The sequence below is a fragment of the Typopeltis vanoorti genome, chromosome 3 (genome assembly GCF_054136105.1).
Source record: "Typopeltis vanoorti isolate ZY-2024b chromosome 3, IOZ_Tvanoo_1.0, whole genome shotgun sequence".
In the NCBI taxonomy this organism is placed as follows: domain Eukaryota; kingdom Metazoa; phylum Arthropoda; class Arachnida; order Uropygi; family Thelyphonidae; genus Typopeltis; species Typopeltis vanoorti.
Window position 1 is genome coordinate 275,108 of NC_143551.1, and position 24,639 is coordinate 299,746.

Here is a 24,639-nt window from a genome sequence, read left to right on the forward strand (position 1 = left end):
CTTCAATACTACCGAACGTCCAAACTCCAGCAATATTGAGCTTGCTAAGCCAATTCGAGTATCTAGCTCTACGTCCCATTTTCCATCATTCGTGAATATGGACCCAAGGTATTTAAACTTCTCCACCTGCCTCATTGGGACTCCACTTACATTTACAGTGCACTGGGGTGGTTGCCTTGAGAACCACAAATGTTTCAGTTTTGGCCACACTGATCTTCATTCCAGCATCTGCACAAACAGCTACAAACCTATCCAGGGTCCGCCTGAGGTCATCTGTGTAAGAGCTAAGCAGAACTAGGTCATCTGCAAAAAAGCAGACGTCCAATGCTACATCTTCCAATTCTGACACACTCACTGCCTCGGCTGTGCCTATCAATCCAGTCCATAAATATTATGAAAAGGAGGGGTGACAGAACACACCATTGGCAGAGGCCAACAGAGACTGTGAAAGGTTCGGCCTTTGTGCTGTTTACCCTGACACAAAACTCTGGGCATTCATACAGGGACTTGATGGCAGCTAATAGTTGGACTCCTGTACTATTTGCCAAAGCTTATCCCAAGGAACCCAGTCATATGCCTTCTCCAAGTCCACAAAACATGTGTAGACATTCTTGGCATATTTCCAAGATTTCTCAAAGACTTGCCTTAAAGTGAAAATTTGGTCAGCTGTGATTCTACCAGGATGAAAGCCACACTGTTCTTCCTGGAACTTTGACTAGACTCCTGCACCGTCTTTCCAAGCACTTAGCATACACTTGCCCAAGCAGGCTGAGCAGAGAGATGCCACAATAGACACTGCAATCGTTCTGGTCTCCCTTCTTAAAGACTGGTATTATTTTGCCTGTCTGCCATTGCTTTGGTGCTCGCCCAGATATCCAAGCAGCCTGACAAACTCGAGTTAGCCAGAGAACATTGCCTTGATTTAAGGCTTTTAGCATTTCAGGCCAAATTTCATCATCTATATACCATATCTATTACAACAGTTATTCAATTTAGTCAGGGAATCTTGCAGACTTGTAGCGGATTTATTTAGAAGTATAACATCTTCCAAATACAGCAAAGAGCTGATATTAACATCTCCAATTCTGATATCATGTTTAATACCACTTTCCTTCATAATGTGATCCATATACATAATGAATAACAGAGGGGATAATGTACATCCATGTCTTACACCAGATTTAACATTAAACCATCTTCCTGTACTTTCAATTCTAACTGCTCACTTACCACTCAATTGTTACTATCAATATTTACTTACAATAAAAAAATAAAGTATTGCAATTATGCTCATCGAGATAGAATGGAGATCAATTTGAAATTCAAAGCTGCCCAGTGGTTTTAAACCTGTATCCAAGTTTAGAACTATTGAGTAACTTTGTAATATCATGAAAAAAAAAAAGGCCTAGAAAAGTTCTTCTGATTGGTGATTCATCATCATCTAATTCCTGTCATGTACCGTCTAGGGATGTACAGGATATGATAGTACTACATGAAAAATTTACATCATTACTAACTTCCTATCTACAATTTTCCTCCAAATCAGTCTGATACTTGTCAAGACTCCAACATTATCAAATCTTATATGTCTATCGTCAAAGGCACTTTTTACTAAATCAATCCACCTATATCTTGGTCTTCCTCTGGTCTTTTTCCTGCCAATCTGGAAGAGAACACTTGTTTTGCTAATCTTTCCTCGCACATTCTGTTTAAGTGACCATACCACCTCAGATTAGCTCTGTTAACACATTCCAGGATGCTGACAATGTCAAGTTCTTTCCTAATATACTCATTTTTAATATGATATTGCCATTGATGCCATCTGTTCGTGCCCCTAATCTTTCTCAGGACTCTCATATCTGTGGTCTCTGGTCTTTGGTCAAGTGTTTTACTTCTGACTCAAATCTCTCAGATCCATAAGTTAAAACTGGTTTGAACAGCTAATTTAGTGTTCTGACTAATTTCTCTCTTATTCCATATGAATTTATTCAATCGACTTCCTATCATACCAGCTTTGTTGATTGGATTCAAACCTATAATGGTTTTCTTCATCCAGTACCAAGGACATTACCACAGGACTGAGGAACTACCTACTATGTCTGAGTTACCTGACTTAACGGTGTATGTTTATTTCACTTCTCATATCAGTAAAATAACCACACATGCCATCCAGTCAAAATATTTTGACTACTGTCCTAAGAGTTCATAGGTCCTTCCCTCTTTCTGCAAGAAGTGCCACTACGAGTTGTGTCATGGATAAGACTGTTGAACAATGCAGAAGATATACTGTTCAACTTCATAGAACTGCTTCCCATACATTTACAAATGTTTGGGGGGGTGGAAGATTCAAATGCTGGATCTCTCAGTCCATGTAATCCAAGTGATGTTCATGGAATTCAAATCCTGTGGTCATCATGGTAATACCTTTAAATATGATATATTTTAAAGCAATTTTCATGTAACAAGCCATCAGTTTTATTAGTCTGTTGAAGATCTGATTAAAAAGGTTTGTCTGCAAACACTACCCTGGCACATACATGTAGACATGTTTGGACTGTTTGTACTGAGAAGATGAGGTCTCATTCCACTGTTTCAATTCACTGGTGTTAGTATTCCAAATCATTCTTACTGTATTCTCATCACAAACCACATAACTTGATGGCTGAATCAGGAGTACTTCAAGGTTTTTATTCAGCCAATTTTAACACATGAATCAGATAGCAGTGTTAGAAATAAAATTTCTGATCGACAACCCTATCACAGGTATGGAAATTCTGACAAAATTCAAGAGTGAAACAGATGGCATCAATGGTAGAGCAATATTAAAAAATGAAGATATCAGAAAATACCTTTTGATTATAATTGCCTCCATATCACAATTAGAAGAATCACAGTGTATTGTGCCCTTTGATTCAAAAAGGCCTGAATTCAATTCTCATCACGACGAGAGGAATCTTTATATAAGCTTTTTTCAGCTGAAGATGAGTTTTTTCAGCTGATCTCATATGGAGGTAGATTTTTTCTCCCATACACTTTGCTTTTTCATCCCGCATACAAGCAAGTCAATGAGAATACGCAATTTACACACAAAAATACTACTGGTGGTGGTGAAGGGTGATAGAAGGCATTGGTTAGTTGTGTGTAGTTGGAGAATTAAGTAGAAAAGTTGGTGGGAGATATGTGTAGCAGAGTAGAGTAACTGCCCTCCCACAGTGAGTCCTTGGAGTCGCTGCATAATAACAGTCATTTGCTATAGCTAAAGCTTGTTATAGTGGACAGTTTGCTATAGTACTTTTCCTAGAGAAAGGCACATTGTGCCTATTGGAGATTTGGATGGAATTCAATATTTTATTATAGTGAGTGCATTCTGGTATAAAGTTGATTGTTATAGTATGAGCTGAATGTATTAATATTCAAGCGTGCATAAATAGTGTGCTACCTAAGCTATGTCACTTAAAGAGAACAGGAGTTGAAAGATTTACGAAACAAGTCAGAAGCATAAATGATACGAAAAAGATGAAGAAGAGAAAGGTATAAGCATGGTAAAGCAAAAGAACACTTTAGAAGAACAAAATATAAGAACTGATAAAATCAGATCTTAACACACCAATTAGGATGAAAGATGATCAGAAACTGGTCATGAAATCTTAGTTACCATATCAAAATATCTGCTAAACCCATTGAGAGTATATACCCAAAAAAAATGAAGTTCCTTACTTATCACATCCAAATGTGAACTTTCTAGATTTGTTTCTTGTGCCATGAGACATCTACACAATTGAAGTAAAGTTTCCTTGTCGTTTTCTGATAGCTGAACTGTTTCATCATTGAGTAGACTTTCTATGGATGTGCTAACCTATAATTGATGAAATAAGTTATATTTATTCCTGATTTCATTTAACCACTTCATTGCACATAAATTTTTAATTTAAATAAATCTGACATTAAAATTGGAACAATTAAAATAATTATAAGGAAAGTGAGAAAAGTCAATGCCTTTGATGTTCAGCATTCACCTTCTCAATGTGCGACTCTATTACTGGATACCATACAAATAATGGGCTGGTAATCTGGCCAACAAAACCTTACCCTGTAATGCAGGGCTCCAGAAATACAATTTAACTTTCTTCTTTGGTGCATCAATCCAAAGATTGGTTAGTTATAGCAGCACATCATAACATCCTGTCTTGTGACTTCTTTTTTTATTTCTTCATAACTCTTAGTAGCAGTTAGCATCATTATGTCATTTATATATGAAATTCTTGGTCTTGTGGTCTCTTTCCTTCTACAATCCCCCTCCATTATTTCTGTAATCAGTCCCCCATGCCTCAGATGGTGTTCAATTAGGCTTTTCCTTCTCTTATTGATGTGGGGCATTAGTGACTGCTCTTCATGAACTATATTTAGAACTTCATTATTTTTTCTGTCTAACTAATTTTCATTATCTTTCTCCAGGACCAAATTTCAAATGCCTCCAACTTTTTGATGTCTTGTTTCGTTAGTGTCCAGGCCTCACAGCCATATAATTCAATACTCCATATGTATGTTTTCACTAGCCTTCTTTTTTTTTTTTTTTTTTGAGCTGGATGATAAGTACTTTACTGGTGTAAATGTTTCTTCTGTTGTAGAATGCCTTTTTTGGGCAAGATTATTTGTGCTTTAATATCTGATTGGTTTCTTCCATCTTCCATGATAAGATTTCCAAAATATTTAAAGGAGAATACGTGGCATGTTGTATTGGGTTATTATTTATTTATAGGTTTATTTTCATTGGATTTGCTTTCCTTGTAATTAATAATTTTGTTTTCTTATAATTAATTTTTGGCTGTACTGTGTGAATATTTCCTCTATCTTTATCAGGGTGGATTTCAGTTTATTTCATTATCAGCTATAACTGCTATGTCATCCATTAACTGAAGACAGTTAATTTCAATTCCGTTTATCTTCATTCCTGTTTCTACTAGTTCTTTCAATTTATTTATTGCATATTCAATGTAGAGATTAAACAGTATGGGTGAAAGAGAGCAAACCTGTCTTACACCTCTATATATTCTTGCTATTGTGGCTTTTGTTTTATTGCTGGCTGTTTCTATTAGGGCTTCTTGGTGCTTGTAAAGATTACATATGAGCCTTCTATCTCTCCAATCTACCTTTACTGTTTTTAGGAGGTGAAACATTTGGTTCCAGTCTACTGAAGGCTTTCTCCAAGTGAAGAAAGAGTATCTGAGCATTTTGATAATTCTCAAATCTTCTTTCGAAAACTGTTGTAAGAGCTAGGATTGCTTCTCTTGTTCCTTGAATCCAAACTGACCATCATTACTGGTCTAAAAATCCCAAATATATGGAAGGCAAGAATCTCATAGGCTTCCCTAAATTTGCATTCATACCATGTTTTGTTGTGATGTAAACAACTGGTGCTTTTCCAGTCAATTCTATGTAATTCTATGTAATAATTCTGATCATGCCCTGAACACTTTACATAGAATTGACTGGAAAAGCACCAGTTGTTTACATTACACCAAAACATGGTATGAACGCAAATTTAAGGAAGCCTGTGAGATTCTTATCAACCACTCCAATCTGAACATTCCACCTACAGAACCTTTATCTCTAAGAGTTAACTATAAACAGGACTGTAGGTAATCCAGAATCCTAAATCTAAAATAACAATTGCAATGTTAAAAATAGGACATCATTGTTACTGAAAGACTATCTATAAGAAAGAATGTTTTCCTCATGTTATCTTAAACAGAATTAAGCTTTGATGTAGTTTCTAAATAATTAATTAATTTGTAATTTATTTTTCCACTAGAGGTCATGCCAGTAGAATAACCAGTGATCAAATCATTGTTTCTTTAGCTTACTATGTGTTATGTAACTCAGCTTGTCCTTGTATATTTGTATATACTCCAGATGATGATCTTAATATGAAGATCCAAACCTCAGGAAATTAAGAGTTATTTATAACACAGTTGTAAAGTTCATAATTTTTAAAATGAATGCTGATCACCGTGCAACACTAAAAGAAAGTTAATTTATCCCCTTCAAATCCTGTGGACCAAATTGGAGAAAAATAGTCTAAGTGTGGTTTTAGGGAGGTTTTATGTTTTCTTCTTTCATCTATTAAGTCTATAATGTCTTGGGTAATTCATGGCTTTTATTAATTGGTTGTTCCTTAACCCTTTAACTGCTGAGAATGTATTATTACGGGCTCAGAAATAGACGCCTGCTTTGCTGAGCCCATATATGTATGGTTGGTGCACCTCCCATATTTAGACAATTTTTTAGTACGGAAAGAATCGTTGTAAGATATTCAAACTTTGCAGATAGGTTCCCCCATCTATTGCCAACCAATTGAAGTTTATTTGACTTGGGTTTCTGTTTCGTATGACATCTAAAGAGAAAAATTTGAACAGTTGCAACTAATCATATACAGCACGATGCATAAACCACGTGACCGCAGGGATTTCAGGAATGTCACAATATGGCATCTACCATATTGTGAATATATAAGTAAATATCAGCATTAAATATCAGCATTATCTTACTGATGATCAAATTGATGAATTGCTAAAATGAGTCAGGAGAACAATTGTCTGAATTCAGTGAATTGTGTACTTCAGATGAAGAAGATCCTGGTGATGCAAGTTTTACAAGCGAGCAAGATAGTGATAATTCAGCAAATGGGACGATGTGTTGTGTTGAATTGTAATTTTTATTGTACAATGGGTGTATTTTATTCAATCTTTTCTAACCTAAACGTTCTTCTATCTTAACCTTATTCTACCAATATCCTACCGGTTGTGCCATTTATGTTCCATCTCTTTTTTCCTTATCACAACTATTTTAACCTTTTATGCTATATCTCCGTAATACACTATCGGGTAGCAAGTGGTACCTCTGAGGAACAATGGAATTTCCGAAAGTTTATTTTTCACTTGGTTAGAGTATAATAAATTTAGTTTAATTCTTTATCCAAGTGTGAGCAAACAAAGTTTGCACCTGAAAGTATCTTCAGGACTGGGGTAAGGTGGTACAACAACAGGGCAACTCATTGCAAAGGCGGAGCAAGCTACCAACACTCCTGTCTCAGTATCTCCTATAATGCAAAACACATCTCCTTGCGGATATGTCTCATGTTATGCATTAAGGGAAGGGCCACTACCCAGACTAGTTTCGACCTTTATTGACGTCTCTTCAGTGGGAGCCAGGCCCAAGTTGAGATACCAGGCAGAAGCATTAGCAGGTCATCTCTACCTATAGGAGTTGCCAAATGGTGTGCCACCCTTTTTTAACACCTTCGCTGCCACGCTACTTCGGCATGGTCTGTTCCCCTACGTCGAGCAGTTTCACTTCTTCAAGGTCAGTACGATAATCTCGTTACTGGAGGTAAGCGTCCTACGAGTATACTCGTAGTTGGCTTGTACAGAGCATATACGGTGTATGAGAATACACAGTTTTGATGCTAGCCCCACAAGCCAAGCATTTTCACTTCTTCAAGGTCAATACAATAATCTTGTTCCTGGCGGTAAGCGTCATACGAGTATACTCGTAGCTCGCTTGTGAAGCAGGTTTAACCACTACGAGTATACTCGTAGTTGGCAGCGAACGTGTTAATAAATTATTCTGGATTTAGAGAAAGATGTTGAAAGTTTATTTTTCCCTTGGTTAGAGTATAATAAATTTAGTTTAATCCTTTATCCAAGTGTGAGCAAACAAAGTTTGCACCTGAAAGTATCTTCAGGACTGGGGTAAGATGGAATTTCCACGAGAACGAGGCAGTACCAGAGTATCAGAGTGTCTGAGATTTACCTCTCGTAAAATGCCAAGAAATTTATTTGTTTTGCTGTGCCACTTAGCGCTATTAGATTAATTAATATTAACAACCAAGAGGTAATCTCAGGACAGTACTTAATGATACCTATTAACTCTGCAGACGTGGCCAAAATATACCCTTTTCTAACATCCCGCATAGGTTCCCATTAATATTTTATAAGCGGTGCATCGAATTCCAGAAATCACAGAAAGTCTTTGTTAGAATCAAAAGCAAGGTTTATTATACTCAAAAGTTGATACACATAATAACATAAATTAAAATCCCATCTTAAGGGAGTTCCAGATAAGGTATATAATATTCAAACACTACTATTACACTTATAAAATATTATACAGTAGCTTCCTAAAGTAAGAGTTATATTAACCTTCGCTAATGCATTAGTCATGTACTATTATCACAATCAATCTAAAACTCCGTAGCTCTGGCAGACTACACAAGATAACATTCATAACTTTCACAATCTCTTTATATTATGTCAATTCTTTACTCTAACATATCCTTAACTTCATTCAATATAAAGGCGAACTTTAACACAACGACAGATAGTAAGGTTAAATCAATATTCTTCTAAAGTGATAATAATACAATCCTATCCTATATCTTTAATGTTCTTCTTCTATAAGATATTAAGGTGACAAATCTTTCATTCATAATCAGTGTAACACAAAACACAAACAAAGTTTACTTATCCTCCCTTTTTGGTTCTTTAGTGCTTCCATAGGTTCACAGGAAACTGGCCTTCTGTGGACAGCCGAACTTGCTTCTTTTCGTGGAGAATATGGCCGCCAAGACCGTAGCTGCCTATTGGGAATTTCTCTGATACCGTGGGCACTCACACCCTATGCCACCACGAGAGACGAACACACAGGAGATCCAGGAACAAAAGGCCTTGTTTCAGGGTCGCATGACCCTTATATTTCCCTCTTTTCTTCTCGGCGATTCTCGCCCTTTTCGATGTCCAGCCAATTCACACGTGCTACTACGTCATGGAGTCCACATCTCTCCCCCGCTATCGCATGTATGCTGATGTCATGTTGTTTGCTTGGGGCGAGCCACTCCCTCGCGTACGTCTCTGTAACCTTTGGACTTGACTCTCCCCCCCCCAACTGTTGAATTTGTGCTTACATTCTATAATTCTTTTATACATGAACTTTTATAATGCTTTGTTACTGTTTTATACCTTCAATATTAATTTAATCACATTCGTGAATGGCACAAAATACATACTTGTTTACTCTTTTATAGCAGAAATATATGTATCGAGCAGAACATGCTCGATACATATATACATATTACTTATTTTACACTTAGAGGCAATTTAATGTATTTATCTCATTCTCGTTTAGAAAAGCATGTTAGACTGTGATAAGATAGGAGTTCATAAATTTCCACTCTATCACAATTTAACATAGGCCTCCCCTTCCAATAAAATTTTTTCCAAAAATTTTCTTCCTCTCAAGTGTTCCTCCTTACTGTTCAAAAAAAAAAAGGGGAGGGGTCTCTCTTTTAATCGCATCTCATATCTTCATGTTGTGGGCTCCATTTACTCATGATATAACGTGTGCCCCTGTGATAGTTTGCATCTCACTTAGTGCCTTATTTTGCTCAGTCTCCTCGGATTTCTCTTTCTCACTCACTATGATTTTTGTTCCATCTTCTTTCAACCCTTTTGAGGTGTCCTGTTTGCCAAAAAATTGCCTTGTGAATTGGAGGCATCTAGTCCTGCTAAGTTCTTTATCAGGATGGGGACTAGGCTCTCTCATTTTCCTCCTTTTCCTAACTCTACTGTGACTTACTCTTGGGGCTTAAACGTGTCTACTTCCAGGCTCCCAGTGCCAATTGAATTTCCTTGTGAAGTTCGTGCTACCAAGGATACTTGATTTACATGAGAGCTTGTCACTGTTGACAAAGTGTGCTCCATCATGCTTGAGTAGTCATCTGCTAGCTCACCTTTAGACTTTCTAATCTCGGTTTTAAGGTTCTCCTTAAAAGCTTGGATTCTTGGTGAGTTTCATTTGTTTTTATGCAACTCTGACTCAATTCCTTTACTTATGTTTTGCCTTCTTCCAAGGAGATATACTTCTTTCCTCGCATAATCACACTTAAAGTTGTACCTCATTAAGAAATCATTGCCCAGAATCAGCTTTATGTGTAGGAGAGAAAATCCTGACAAGACCAGAAACTCATGCCAGACACACACATTCTGAACTCAGGCAGATACACTTTAAGATTTACTGGATTTAGATGCATGAGATGCTGAGTTCGATTAGCATAAGTATGGGATCTAGGTTCGTCTTCATGACCTCTATTAAAGCGTTCCCTGCCTTTAAAACAATTGCGAGCCATATGCCCAATTCTATCACCCCTATAACATTTGGTAGGCTCTCTTCCATTTTCTTAATCATTGACCCTGTGCTCTGATGGTAATACCAATTTTTCTTGGGAGGTAATAGCTGAAAATTTTTCCATTACTGCGTCCAGTCGGTCATGAAGGGGCCTTTGTAGTCTCTCAACCTCTTCTCTAATTAGACATTTAGTTTCGACCACCTCAGAGATATTTGGTTCTGGGGCCTTAACTGATAATGATTCTAATCTTTTCATTACGTTGTTCAATCGCTCCATGACAGATTTTTGGAGCAGTTCCACTTCCTGTTTTACAATAGCCCTGATCTTACAAGTCTCGGGGGGGGGGGGGGGGGGGGGGTTCAGTTAACTTATTTATTGTCTCACTATTATTGCCCTCGTTTCCCTTTCTTGTCTTGGATTTTTCTTTCTTATCTTGGTTCATTGTTGGGCAGCATTCTTGATCAACCAAGTTTACAAGACCGGTAGCAGACATGGGATGTATGTCTCCAAGTATCTGCTTCCTTTCTCTGATTGCATTGTAGCATTCATCCAAGTTAGTCAGCTTTTTATCGAAGGCTTTTTATCTATATAAGAAAGGAATTTAAGGAATTTCCTTAAATTCCTTTCTTACTCCTAGCCTGAATTGCTGGAAAATGGCCCAATCCAAATGAGGTTTCTCTTCATTGTGGACACTCAGGGTACTGGCCACCGTTAGTAATCTGTTCTGAAAATCAGATACACTCTCCCTGTCCTTCTGAGTGCACCTCTGGAGTTTCCATAAATTAGGCCCCATAGAGAATTGGGAAATTAGGACCATTTTAAACTTTGAATACTCCAGGGTTTCTTTTAGAATGGGAGAGGAGTATAGGAAGGTTTTAGCCTTCCCTACCAGTTTACTTCGGATCAAGACCAGTAACTGAAAGTCAGTCCATTTTCTAATTTTTCTTAGTTCTTCTATGTATGAAAAAAACGAAATGACATCATTATCAGGATCTTTGCCTGAGAACTGGGGGAACACTTGTTGGAGATCAATACATCTAGTAAACTCGTTGTCCTCCATTATTGAGCTACTCATAAGGTTAGACATATTTGCCTCTAAGTTTACACAAATATTGAATCAACCTTTGCCTTTGTTAAGAATTTCTGTTTGGAATCCGAAACCTGCTTACTGTGTTTTATATAAAGCACTTATTTCAGTTATATAAACCACATCCTGCCAACTGCGCCATTTATGTTGTGTTGAATTGTAGTTTTTATTGTACAATAGTTGTATTTTATTCAATCTTTTCTAACCTAAACCTTATTCCACCAATATCCTACCAGCTGCGCCTTTTATGTTGTGTCTCTTTTTTCTTTATCACAACTATTTTAACCTTTTATGCTATATCTCCGTAATACACTCTATTGGGTAGCATGTGGTACCTCTGAGGGACAATGGAATTTCCTCGAGAACGAGGCAGTACCAGAGTATCAGAGTGTCTGAGATTTACCTCTCATAAAACGCCAAGAAATTTGTTTCGCTGCGCCACTTAGCGCTATTAGATTAATTAATATTAACAACCAAGAGGTAATCTCAGGACAGTACTTAATGATACCTATTAACTCTGCAGACTTGGCCAAAATATACCCTTTTCTAACATCCCACATAGGTTCGCATTAATATTTTATAAACGGTGCATCGGATTCCAGAAATCACAGAAAGTCTTTGTTAGAATCAAAAGCAAGGTTTATCATACTCACGGAGGGATCCCACAGAGACCTGGTCCACTATACAGGCAGACGTTGGGGCTCCTGTGTGCCAATGAACCATTTCCTGACCGCAGAGCATGTGCTTCCATTAACACCGCAACATCGCCGACTCCGTTTGCAGTGGTACGTCGTCTTCAGCGATGAGTGCCGCTTCATCTTGGGGGGGGGACAGATGATCATCGTGTCCGGGTGTGCAGGACCCCTGGTGAAGGATACGATCCCGATCTCACTACCGAGCGCCACACCTCATGCACTGCAGGCATTATGGACTGAAGAGCCATAGCCTACAATAGCCAATCACCCCTCGTAGTGGTACATGGCGCATTAATGGGGCAGCTGTATGTGTACGACATCCTACGGCCCCACATTCTCCCATTCCTGGCCGAGATACCAGGAGCGCTATACCAGCAAGATAATGCTTGTCCGCACATGCCGCAGGTTGCCCAGGCCTACCTACGTCATGTACAGACACTTCCTAGGACTGACCGCTCCCCGGACTCATCCCCTATCGAGCATGTTTGGGAGCAGCTCAAACACCAGCTTCCACCGTGCCACAATATCTGGGATTTGGAGCACAGCATCCAACACGTGTGGGCCAGTCTGTTGCAGGACAACATCAGGCATCTGTTTGCCACCATGTCGGACCATATTGCAGCATGTAACGCTGCATGAGGCACTGCAACGTGCTATTGATGATGAGGATTGCATACCACAGATCCCTTTGTAATTGTCCTTCAGCTCTGTTTTTGCCATCATGTGCATCACTCACCTGTATCATTACACCAATAAAATTTCAGTTAAATCCTATGCTTCCTTCTTGGCGCGCTAATTTCTTTGTCCGTGTGTGTGTGTGTGTGTGTGTGTGTGTGTGTGTGTGTGTGTGTCGTAGATAAACCTCTGCATGCATTAGCAGAATACCATTATATACCTAATTTCCACTGAAAATGTTGTGGAGCTTCTCTAAATTTCTTTCAAGATATTCACATAATACTCTGAGCTAGTAGCAAGTTTGCAGCTTGCCTTTTTGAGTAATCCGTGCTGCTTGAATAAAAAAATTAGTTATTAAACTTTCTAAAAAAAGCTAAAGTTATTGCAAAGGAGTATGTTTTCATTTTCTCTAAGTATTTTGACTTTGCAGCGTCTCCTTTTCCACTACATATACATTCACTGCAGAGTAGTTGTTTAATAAATGCAGACTGTGATCCCACACTGTTAGACATTTACTGAAATACAGATACTTGAACCTGCATATTTTTATTTATATGCATCGACGTTTCATTTTTTTTTTCTGAATTCTGGTAAAGGTATACATTTGTTTCACTACCATTTCAATTTCAGCAACAAAGGGAACATCTTTAATAGAAATTAAAATTGCAACAGTCAATTTTATATTAATCAATATGGGATTAATATGAAACACACACAAGTATGAGTACTCCAAGTGGTATATACATAGTCTTATGGCAATGTAGTTATGGAGATCCTACATAAACAAACAACAATCTTGAAATGTTTAACTTATAACCAAGTGAAAAAATTTTCTACAACTATCACTGATTCAGATATTTTAATAATAAGCTGACACACCTTACTGACTACTTGTATATTGGAAATATATCACTTCTGCATTATTTCGACTATGGTATCTCTTTTATATCAATCCACCTATATCGTGATTTTCCTCTGGGTCTTTTTCCTGCCAGCCTGGTAGAGAACAATTGTTTTGCTAATCTTTCCTCTCTCTCATTCCATTTAAGTGACCATAGCATCTGAGATTAGCTCTGTTAACACATTCCTGGATGCTAACAATGTTAAGTGTTTTCCTAGCATCGTCATTTTTAATATGATATTACCTTTGATGCCATTTTTTTTTTTTTTTTTTTTTTACACCCATGATCTTTCTCAGGACAATCATATCAACAATATCTAGTCTTCGGCCAAATGTGTTATTTTCAACCAAGCTCTCAGATCCATAAGTTGAAACTGGTTTGAACACTGTCTTGTATACAGCTAATTTAGTGGTTTGACTAATTTATCTCTTATTCCATATAAATTTATTCAGTTGACTTCCTAGCCATACTGGCTTTGTTGATTCTGTTGTCTATTTCCATATGAAATTTACCATCTTCACTAAAAATTTTGCCTGTTTTACTTGTTCTATATGTCCTCTATTCATGATGGAGTTGATATTTTCAATGTTTCTTCCTATTTTCATTGGCTTAGGTTTTTATCGTTGATTTTCATACTATATTTATGAGAACTTATTAAATTTCGTCAGGGAATCTTGCAGACTTGTACTAGATTTATTTAGAAGTATAACATCATCTGCATAAAGCAAAGAGTTGACATTAACATCAATAATTTTGATATCAGGTTTAATACCACATTCCTTCACATTAGATCACATTAATATTAAATCAGATTAGATAATGTGATTAATATCACATTATCTAATCTGATAATGTGATTAATATCACATTATCTAATGTGATACATATAGATAATGAATAACAGAGGGGATAATGTATATCCTTGTCTGACACCAGATTTAACATTAAACCATATTCCTGTACTTCTTTCAATTCTAACTGCTAACTTACAGCTCAAATAAAGACTAAGTATTGCTTTATATAACATCACCGTATAAGTGTAGCGTTTTGAATAGTTTCTATCTTGGCACTTTGTCATGTGCTTTTTCCAGACCTATAAAACTTAAATACAGATCTTTGTTATATTCCCATGATTTCTCAACTATCTGTCGTAAAGTGAAAATCTTATCCTAATAACCGTTTCTCAAGTATACTTACAATCTTACTAGGAATACTCAGTAAGGAAATACCTCTGTAATTCTCTCATGCAGTTTTATCTCCCTTTTTGTATATGGGTACAATGAGAACTCTACTCCAAACATCTGGAATTCTTTCCTCTGTCTAGGGCTTCTGAACTTTGTAGTACAACCACTGCAAGACTTTTATACCTCCATACGCAAGTATTTCTGGTCGATTATCATCTATTCCTGCTGCTTTTTCTAATTCAAGTATCAATATGTATTCCTGATTGCATGCCTGATGTTTTTTTTTTTAAATCACTGTGCTGTCACTACTTGTTTCGTTTAGCATTTTTTCGAAGTAATTACTCATACATCAAGGATATCTTTTTCTTCAGTTTTCATGTCGCATTTATCATCTCTAACTCCTTTTACAGCACTCTTTCCTTGATTTCTGGGATTTTTTTTCAATACCCTCCAGAATATTTTGCCACCTTCTTGATATTTATTTTCTAAGTTCTTCCCAATGCCTTCCAATGACTTTAATTTAGCTAATTTCACACAGTGTTTAATATGAAAGAGGTCTGAAAAGTTCTCGGCCCAACAATGAAAAAATGAATTTATAATTTCAAAATTATTTTTATTTTTCAACATAATCTCCCTTAACCACCTTACTGGCCATTAAAGATCAAATACGCATCCTCAAAATCTTCATATCCATCATAATTTCTATGTTATATAAATGGTATTACAATTTTAATATGCACTTTGCATCTATGGTAATATGGACGTATATTTACGTCCTGGCTGGTAGCATGGTTAAAATGTTTATTCCAGTGATGCTCCAGCATCATTATCCCATCCCTGTAATTGTTCTCGGTAAAATCTGCAAAATACCTCTCTACAGCTGCAATCACTGATTTGAAGAAAAATGCTGACCAGCGAGGAAGAGTTTTAGTTTTGGGAAGAGATAGACGTCAGAGGGAGCCAAATCTGGGGAATAGGGTGGATGTTGTAACAATTCATAGTACAGATCCCTTAATTTTCCCATTGCCAAAACAACTTTGTGGGCAGGAGCATAGTAATGATGAAAAATGAATCCTTTCTTTTAGGCTTGCACGGTGATCCGAATGCATTTTTGGAAATTATGGAGACAACTACCGTGGTTGAATAAAAACTTTAGTTTACTATTACTAAAATTTTACAATTCGACGTTTCGACCTTTATGTCAAGGTCATCTTCTGAAGCGTACAAATATACACAGGAAACAAGCTATACTACAATCATACTGGTTCGTTAAAGACACTGAGACTAACCGCTACCACAATTGTTGGCCTGACCTCTGGTGGAAGAAAAAAAAAATACATCAACGCTAAAGTCCTATTATTTGTGTTGTCTACTATATACACATATTAACATAATATTAACATCATTCCAGCCAGTTGGAGTGGGATGGTTTCTAATAATAGCAGATTGGCTAGAGTCCTGACTTGTGTTGAATCTTTCAAATTAGGTTGGCTGAATGTGTGCCATCCAGATCCTTGGAATTTTCATACCTTCTTTATTGTTGATATTTGGGTGGTTTATCAGGATTTCGCAGGATTCTTTAAATTTTCTTTATTACCATGTTTTTGTGCGGTGTAAGGAGCAGGTGCTTTTCCAGTTAATTTGGTGTAAGGTGTTGAGTGCGTGGTAACACCTTACGCCAAATCAACTGGAAAAGTGCTTATGACAGATGTACCAGCTTAAAAAAAAAATCGTGCTGATAGTGTTGCCACCTATCGTCGAGACCGAGAACTTTTCAGACCACCCTCATACATTTGTCTCTGTATTCTCTAAGAGTACAAGCTGACTTTTTTTGGCAGGAACTTTCAATATGCTTTCTTCTTTTCCTTCACTGCCTGCTTAACTTGTTGTGTCCACCAGGGAGTTCAGATTTTTCTATCCTTGCACACAAACTCACCACATGCTTCTCTGGCTGAATCAATCAATGTTTGCTTCAGGGTTTGCCAGTGAATCTCCAAGGTTTGGTTCCTGTTCTGAAACTCTTTCATTTTTTCTTGAATAATGTTTGTGTGTTTTACTCGACAGTTCACATCTGACAGCTGCTCAACTTTTATTTGCTTTAAATCTTTCTTACATGTTCTTCTTTTCAATATGAAATTCGATTTTATTCTGCTTAAGACTGAATGGTGATCACTTCCAACTTCAAATGCTGTGTACACTCTGGTGTTCTGCACCAGAGAGAAAACATAACTATGAACAATAACAGTCAATGACACTTGTCTTATTCCATGCCTCTTCTCTCCATGTGAATTTCTGCACATTATTTTGTTGGAACATTGTGTTAGTAATAAGCAGTCCATGTCCTGAGCAGAAATCCAATGGGCATTTGCCATTATTATTAGCTTTGCTCTTCCAAATTTTCCTAAAATATTTCTGTATGTCTGATAACCATTTCCTACTCTGCTATTCAGATCTCTAACAATGACCAACTATTCATTCTTCATTGTGTCAGATGCTTTCTCTAAAGCCTCAAAAAATTCCTCCACTTCTATCTCAGTAGAACCTTCTGTGGGACTTATAATAAATTTAGTTTAATCCTTTATCCAAGTGTGAGCAAACAAAGTTTGCACCTGTATCTTCAGGACTGGTAAGGTGGTACAACACCAGGACGACTCCTTGCAAAGGTGGAGCAAGATACCAACACTCCTGTCTCAGTATCTCTCATAATGCAAAACACATCTCCTTGCAGATATGTCTACTGTTATGCATTAAGGGAAGGGCCATTACCCAGACTAGTTTCGACCTTTATTGAGGTCTCTTCAGTGGGAGCCAGGCCCAAGTGGAGATACCAGCCAGAAGTGTTAGCAAGGTCATCTCTACCTATTTCGTTTTGCATTATGGGAGATACTGAGATAGTAGCTTGCTCCACCTTTGCAAGGAGTCGTTCTGGTGTTGTACCACCTTATCCCCAGTCCTGAAGATACTTTCAGGCAGAAACTTTGTTCACTCACACTTGGATAAAGCATTAAACTAAATTTATTATATTCTAACCAAGTGAAAAATAAACTTTCAACATCTTTCTCTAAATCCAGAGTAATTTATTAAAAAGGTGGCACACCAATTGGCAACTCCTATAGGTAGGGATGACCTGCTAATGCTTCTGGCTGGTATCTCCACTTGACGTGGCTCCCACTGAAGAGACCTCAATTAAGGTCAAAACTAGTCTGGGTAGTGGCCCTTCCCTTAATGCATAAGAGTAGACATATCTGCAAGGAGATGTGTTTTGCATTATGAGAGATACTAAGACAGGAGTGCTGGTATCTTGCTCCACCTTTGCAACGAGTTGCCCTGTTGTTGTTGTTGTTGTACCACCTTACCCCCAGTCCTGAAGATACTTTCAGGCGCAAACTTTGTTTGCTCACACTTGGATAAAGGATTAAACTAAATTTATTATATTCTAACCAAGTGAAAAATAAACTTTCAACTTCTGTGGGACCATATGCAAAAATAAGTATCATTGTCCAGTTCCCCATTCTGATATTTGCCGACATCATTCTATATGATATTTCCTGCCATTCAAGATATTAGCCTCATATTTAGTGTTGAATACTATAGTTACTCCTTTATTGCAATTGTTACTGCATGAATATGCATGAATAAAACATTTTGTATTTATTGCTTAGAAAGATCTCTCCGGCTTTTGTCTTTTTTGTTATAGTCATTCCTATTATGCTGATCTGGTACTTATCCTTTCCTCAGCCAGCTCCATTTCTTTGTCATTCAGGTATCTTATGTTGACAGTACTGATCTTAAATTCTGGTGTTGTTGAGCTAGGGTGTATTTCAGAATTTGTTCCAGTAGCTGACTTTTTGCTATTCGTCAAGCCTGGAAAAAACAATGTAGGCCCTGTTTAACTGGACAACTCCTGCAGCCGGAATGAAATTCGATCATGTTTTATCATCATCATCATATATGTTGTTTAAGCCAATAAGAACACAATTTGCTCGGTAAAATCCCAAATCGCCAGCCCATCCTCATTCGTTCAGTATCCAGGTAGAAGATACCTAATAGGGTGCACCATGAGTACACTAGTGGTCAAAATTGTGGAAACCTTTTGGAAAAAAAAGTGTATTTCTGGGGTTTCATGGCTCATACCACCACTTTTGTTTGGAGTAATACCATAAAATTATATATTAATGGAAAGATAATTTAATCAAGAATGTAATTCGATAACGTTTATGAAGGATTTTTTTTTTATAAGAACAGCTGTTATAAAGAAGAAAAGTGAAACACAGAAAAAATGAGATATACAAAAATTCTCACAATGTGAGTTAATACTTAGTTGGGTAACCTTTAGCGTTAATTACATCCTTACAATGCCTTCCCATGGAGTGGACCCAAGTTTTTTAGTTCTGCAGCTGTTATAATGTAAAACCAAGATTGATTTATTGTTTCTATTAATCGGGTTTTATTGGTGGGTTGCTTTTGACTAACAAGTTTCTTTAGTCGGCTCCACAGATTTTCGACTGGGTTAAGGTCTGGGCTATTCCCAGGCCATTCCAGCAATAGAATATGATTATCTTGAAACCACTTTTTGCACACAGCAGCAACATGACATGGAGCTGAATCCTGTTGAAATATAAATGCTTTATTATCTTGGAAAAGATCATGTGTGGAAGGCTTCAGTTTGGACTCAAGTATTTAATTTATGTATTTTTTGGGCATATATAATCTCATTAATCATGCAAATTCTGCCCACACCTTTTGATGTCATACAACCCCAGATCATAACACTAAATACTGGGTGTTTCACAGTAGGTGTAATGCCATCAGGATGCAAATCTTCTCCAATCCTTCTCCTTACGTATTTTATGCAATCACTACCAAACAGGGAGATTTTGGTCTCATCACTCCAAATAACACTGTCCCATTGTTGAGTTAACATGGGTTTTAGCCCAGTTTAATCTTTTCAACCTTTGTTTGAGAGATAAAAATTGCTTTTTTTGTGGAATTCTAGCATTTAGACCAAATTCCTGCCTTTACCAGGATCTGGTTTTGTAGTGAATAAGACTCCTTATACCTCTTTAAAAATTTAAAAATGCCATCTTTGGTTAAGTTTCCACCAATTTTTCTTCTAATTTCTTCATAAATATAGCCTTGTTCGCTTAATAGTACTATTTTAGATTGCTTTCTGGGTGACCAGTCAACTGTTTGCACCATTTCTTTAATTTTATTACGTTTTACAAGCTCACTAAATGAAAGAACACAAAAAAAAAACCAACCAACTTGATAGCAATCACATAACACACTGACAAATGTCCTCCTCCTCTCAGCTCCAATACATGACATCAATAGCTGAATCCTACTGTGACCTTATTGGCTCATTGCCAAAACAAGATGACACCTGATTGGCTCTCTAAACACTCATGCTCATTGGCTACATTCAAATGAAGGAGAGCTACTTCATATCAACCTAAGCGAGATGTGCTTCTTTTTTCTGGTTATTTGGCTATAACTTTTTATAGAATACAGATAATTGAACAAACTTTATTGAATTACATTCTTGATTAAATTATCTTTCCATTGATATATAATTTTATGGTATTACACCAAAAAAATGTGGTGTTACGAAATATCAAACCTCAAAAATACTTTTTCCAAAAGGTTTCCACAATTTTCGCCATTAGTGTAGGTAAGGACTAGACATTAGGTCAGAAGCCCTGGTCAATTCCCTGCATCCCTTTAAAGGCTATGTGATGTCTCCTCTCAGTTATACAGATTTGATCCTTAACACGTTCGCTGCCAACTACAAGTATACTCATAGTTGGTAAACCAGCTACACAAGCCAGGTACGAGAATACTCGTATGACGCTTGCCGCCGGCAACGAGATTACTGTACTGACCTTGAAAAAGTGAAAATGCTTGGCTTGTGGAGCGCTAGCATAAAAACCGTGTATTCTCATAGATGGTATATGCTCTGCACAAGCCAACTACGAGTATACTCGTATGATGCTTACCGCCGGCAACAAGATTACTGTACTGACCTTGAAGAAGTGAAATTGCTCGGCGTACAGGAACAGACTATGCCGAAGTAGCGTGGCAGCGAATGTGTTAAGCATCCCCATTCTGGATGTGTGCTTCATTATTGTTATACTAATGTATTTAATATGAAGTCATTTAGCCTCTATATACAAGTGGCCTGGTTGTGAAAATACTTCATGTGCAAACTTTATTTGCACATACTTGGATAAAAGATTAAACAAGAATATAATTTCTTGGAAGTTTAATGAGTTGGTTCCCAAGTTACTTGAAGGAAGAAGCCAGGTTTTCCCTCACCCTAAGAATTAAGTTTTTTTTAACTCTGCATCTCAGAAAAATTGACCACAGAACACACCCTATTAACAGACAAGCATAAAAATATTAGGGTTTATGATGAGATGATGAAAGCTGTCTGCCATACTTCATTTTCATGCTTATATCAATGATAGCTATGGGCTCAGCTTTTGCTGATGGCTATGAAAGGAAACTGCTCTCCCTTCTCTCAATTTCCAAAAATTACAGCTAGAGAAAAAAAAGGCAGAGAATTTCTTTCTTTCTTTTTTTGATGTAAAGTAAATATTACTCTGGGAGATGGCACCTGAAATATACAAAGTGTGGTCTTCTCAGTTCTACTAACCTAAACCACTCAGTCTAAGTTGCATTCTGTGTATCATGTCTAAATTCACAATCAGAAGCCAAAGAAAGGACCTACAGGTCAATATCAAATTGTGTAATGCTAGAAAAACATCCAACTAAAATGCACAAAATGTTATGAATGCACTTTACAGAGAGCAGAGAAGATGTAGTATACAATCTTTGAAGTGTATGATGATTGAAAGAAACCTGTCGCCCAAACTGGTGGATGAAATATGTAATTTACTAAAAAAAAAAAAAAAATTGACTGTCAATTAAATGTGAATAAGGAATGAATCAGGTCCAAAGTACCACAGACCTGGGAAAATTAAAAAATGCACAAAGTTGGTTATATACTGGTTTGCAAGATGAGGAAAAACTCAAGATTGCTGGACACTTGCAAAAGTTTTATTCAGACCTGACAGTAAACCTAGTTTTCTAAACACATTATTAGTTGTGAAAACAGCTAGTGCTTTCATATAATCCTGAGTGCAAAATGATGATCACAATGAGAAAGGAATGTTTCCAGAAATTGAAATATACAAAATCCATGTTGATGCATTCTTCAATCATAAAGAGATAATTCATAAGGAATTCATTCCAGAAAGGAGCAATATTACTAGCAATTGCTAGTAATATTGCTCCTTTACTCCTTACTCCCCCAGAATTAACTCCTGAGACTGAAAGAATGCTAATTTGATCCTGTTTGTGAATACTCACAGCAGATGAATTTTTCACGACTCCAAAGCCTATATGAATGTAGGAACAAGTTAACACTTGTATAACAAGGTAGTAGGGTTCCAATAAAATCTCATGAAGTGTGATTGTATTATACAATTGTATTGTACAATTTTATTTCTATAACTATTGGAAACTTAAATTTTATTAAAAATAGTAATAACTAACAATTTAGAAAATATTCTTTACCTAAATCAATCACCCATGCTTTATTTGCTTTTTCATATATATATATATATACACACACACACACACACACACACACACACCAATACAGCAGTAACATTTTTTTTACACCTTTCCTGCATGAGGATTAGAGGATCTATAAACTAGTATACAACTATTTTCTAAATATATGAAGAGCCAAAGCCTTCAATTCAGCAACACAAATTATTTAAATTAAGGGATATTACATCCCATATTGTTTCATAGCCGAATAAGAAACTATATATAAAGTTCGGCGAGTCTAAGCATAAGCAAATACCTGGATAGTGCAACACCAGGGCAACTCATAGTACACCTGGTAGTGCAACACTGAGGCAACTCATAGTAAGGGTGGAGCAAGCTCCATTCACTGATCTTGGTATTTACCCATAATGTGAAACCCAGCTCCTAGGAGCTCTATTACTGTTCTACATTATGAGAGAAGGTCACTACCCAGACCAGTTTCGACCTTTATTGAGGTCTCATCAGTGAGTAGGTAGACCTAGATAATGCCAAGTTTGTAGTGAACAGAACTTACATACCCTACTATGAGAATTGCCAAGAAGGTGTCCAAATAAATTACTAAATATATGAAAATCCAAAGGCTTCAATTCAGCGATGAAAATTATTTAAATTAAGGGATATTACATCCTATATTGTTTCATAGCTGAATACAGTCAAAACCGGTCTGAGTGATGACCTTCTCTCATAATGTAGAACAGTAATACAGCTCCTGAGAGCTGGGTTTCACATTATGGGTAAATACCAAGAACAGTGAACAGAGCTTGCTCCACCCTTACTATGAGTTGCCTCAGTGTTGCACTACCAGATGTACTATGAGTTGGCCTGGTGTTGCACTATCCAGGTGTTTGCTTACACTTGGAGTCGCCGAACTTCATATATAGTTTCAACGGTATATTCGGCATAAAACTCTTTGAGTTTCTTATTCGGCTATGAAACAATATGGAATGCAATATCCCTTAATTTAAATAATTTGTGTTGCCGAATTGAAGCCTTTGGCTCTTCATATATTTAGTAATTTATTAGGACACGTTCTTGGTAATTCTTATAATAGGGTATGTAAGTTCTGTTCACTACAAACTTGGCATTATCTAGGTCTACCTACTCACTGATGAGACCTCAATAAAGGTCGAAACCAGTCTGGGTAGTAACCTTCTCTCATAATGTAGAACAGTAATAGAGCACCTAGGAGCTGGGTTTCACATTATGGGTAAATACCAAGATCAGTGAATGGATCTTGCTCCACCCTTACTATGAGTTGCCCTGGTGTTGCACTATCCAGGTATTTGCTTACGCTTGGACTCGTTGAACTTTATATATAGTTACTTTATTCGGCATGAAACTCTTCGAGTTTCTTATTCAGCTATGAAACAACATGGGATGTAATATCCATTAATTTAAATTAAAAAAAAAAAACTATTTTCTATCGTGTGGTTGAAATAGTTGAAAATGACATACAGTTTAAAAGTCATGGGAATATAACAAAGATCAGTATTAAAGTTTTGTAGATCTGGTAAAAGCATATGACAAGGTGCCAAGAGAGAAGATACTCAAAACGCTACAGTTGTATGGTGTCAGTGGATCATTATATCAAGCAATACTTAGTCTTTATTTGAGTTGTAAGTCAGCAGATAGAATTGAAGGAAGTACAGGAAGATGGTTTAATGTTATATCTGGTGTGAGACAAGGATGTACATTATCATCTCTGTTATTCATTATCTATATGGATTACATTAAGAAGGAAAGTGATATTAAACCTGATATCAAAATTGAAGATGTTAATGTGTGCTCCTTGATTTATACAGATGATGTTATACTTCTAAATAAATCCGCTACAAGTCTGCAAGATTCCGTGACCAAATTGAATAACTGTCGTGATAGATATGGTATGAAGGTCAGCATTAAAAAGACAAAGATAATGAAAATAGGCAGAAACATTGAAAATATCAACTCCATCGTGAATGGAGGATATATAGAAGAAATAAAATATTTCAGCTACTTAGGCACGATTTTTAGTGAAGATGGTAAATTAAATTAGGAAATAGACAACAGAATCAACAAAGCTGGTGTAGTAGGAAGTCCACTGAATAAATTTATATGGAATAAGAGAGAAATTAGTCAAAACACTAAATTAGCTGTATACAAGACAGTGTTCAAACTAATTTTAACTTATGGATCTGAGAGCTGAGTCAGAAGTAAAACACTTGACCAAAGACCAGAGACAGCAGATATTAGAGTCCTGAGAAAGATTAGGGGCATGAACAGATTGCATCAATGGCAATATCATATTAAAAACGAA

The 24,639-nt window shown here is 36.7% G+C and overlaps 1 protein-coding gene across 1 annotated transcript in view; it reads right to left on the reverse strand.

The window, feature by feature from the left end:
• Positions 1-24,639, reverse strand: part of LOC150107855 (uncharacterized) — a 271,308-nt gene that overhangs the window by 131,128 nt on the left and 115,541 nt on the right. The window contains exon 6 of the mRNA XM_090415381.1: positions 3,718-3,856. Within this exon, the coding sequence (XP_090271507.1) occupies positions 3,718-3,856 (139 nt within the window). The remainder of the gene's footprint in view (positions 1-3,717; positions 3,857-24,639) is intronic.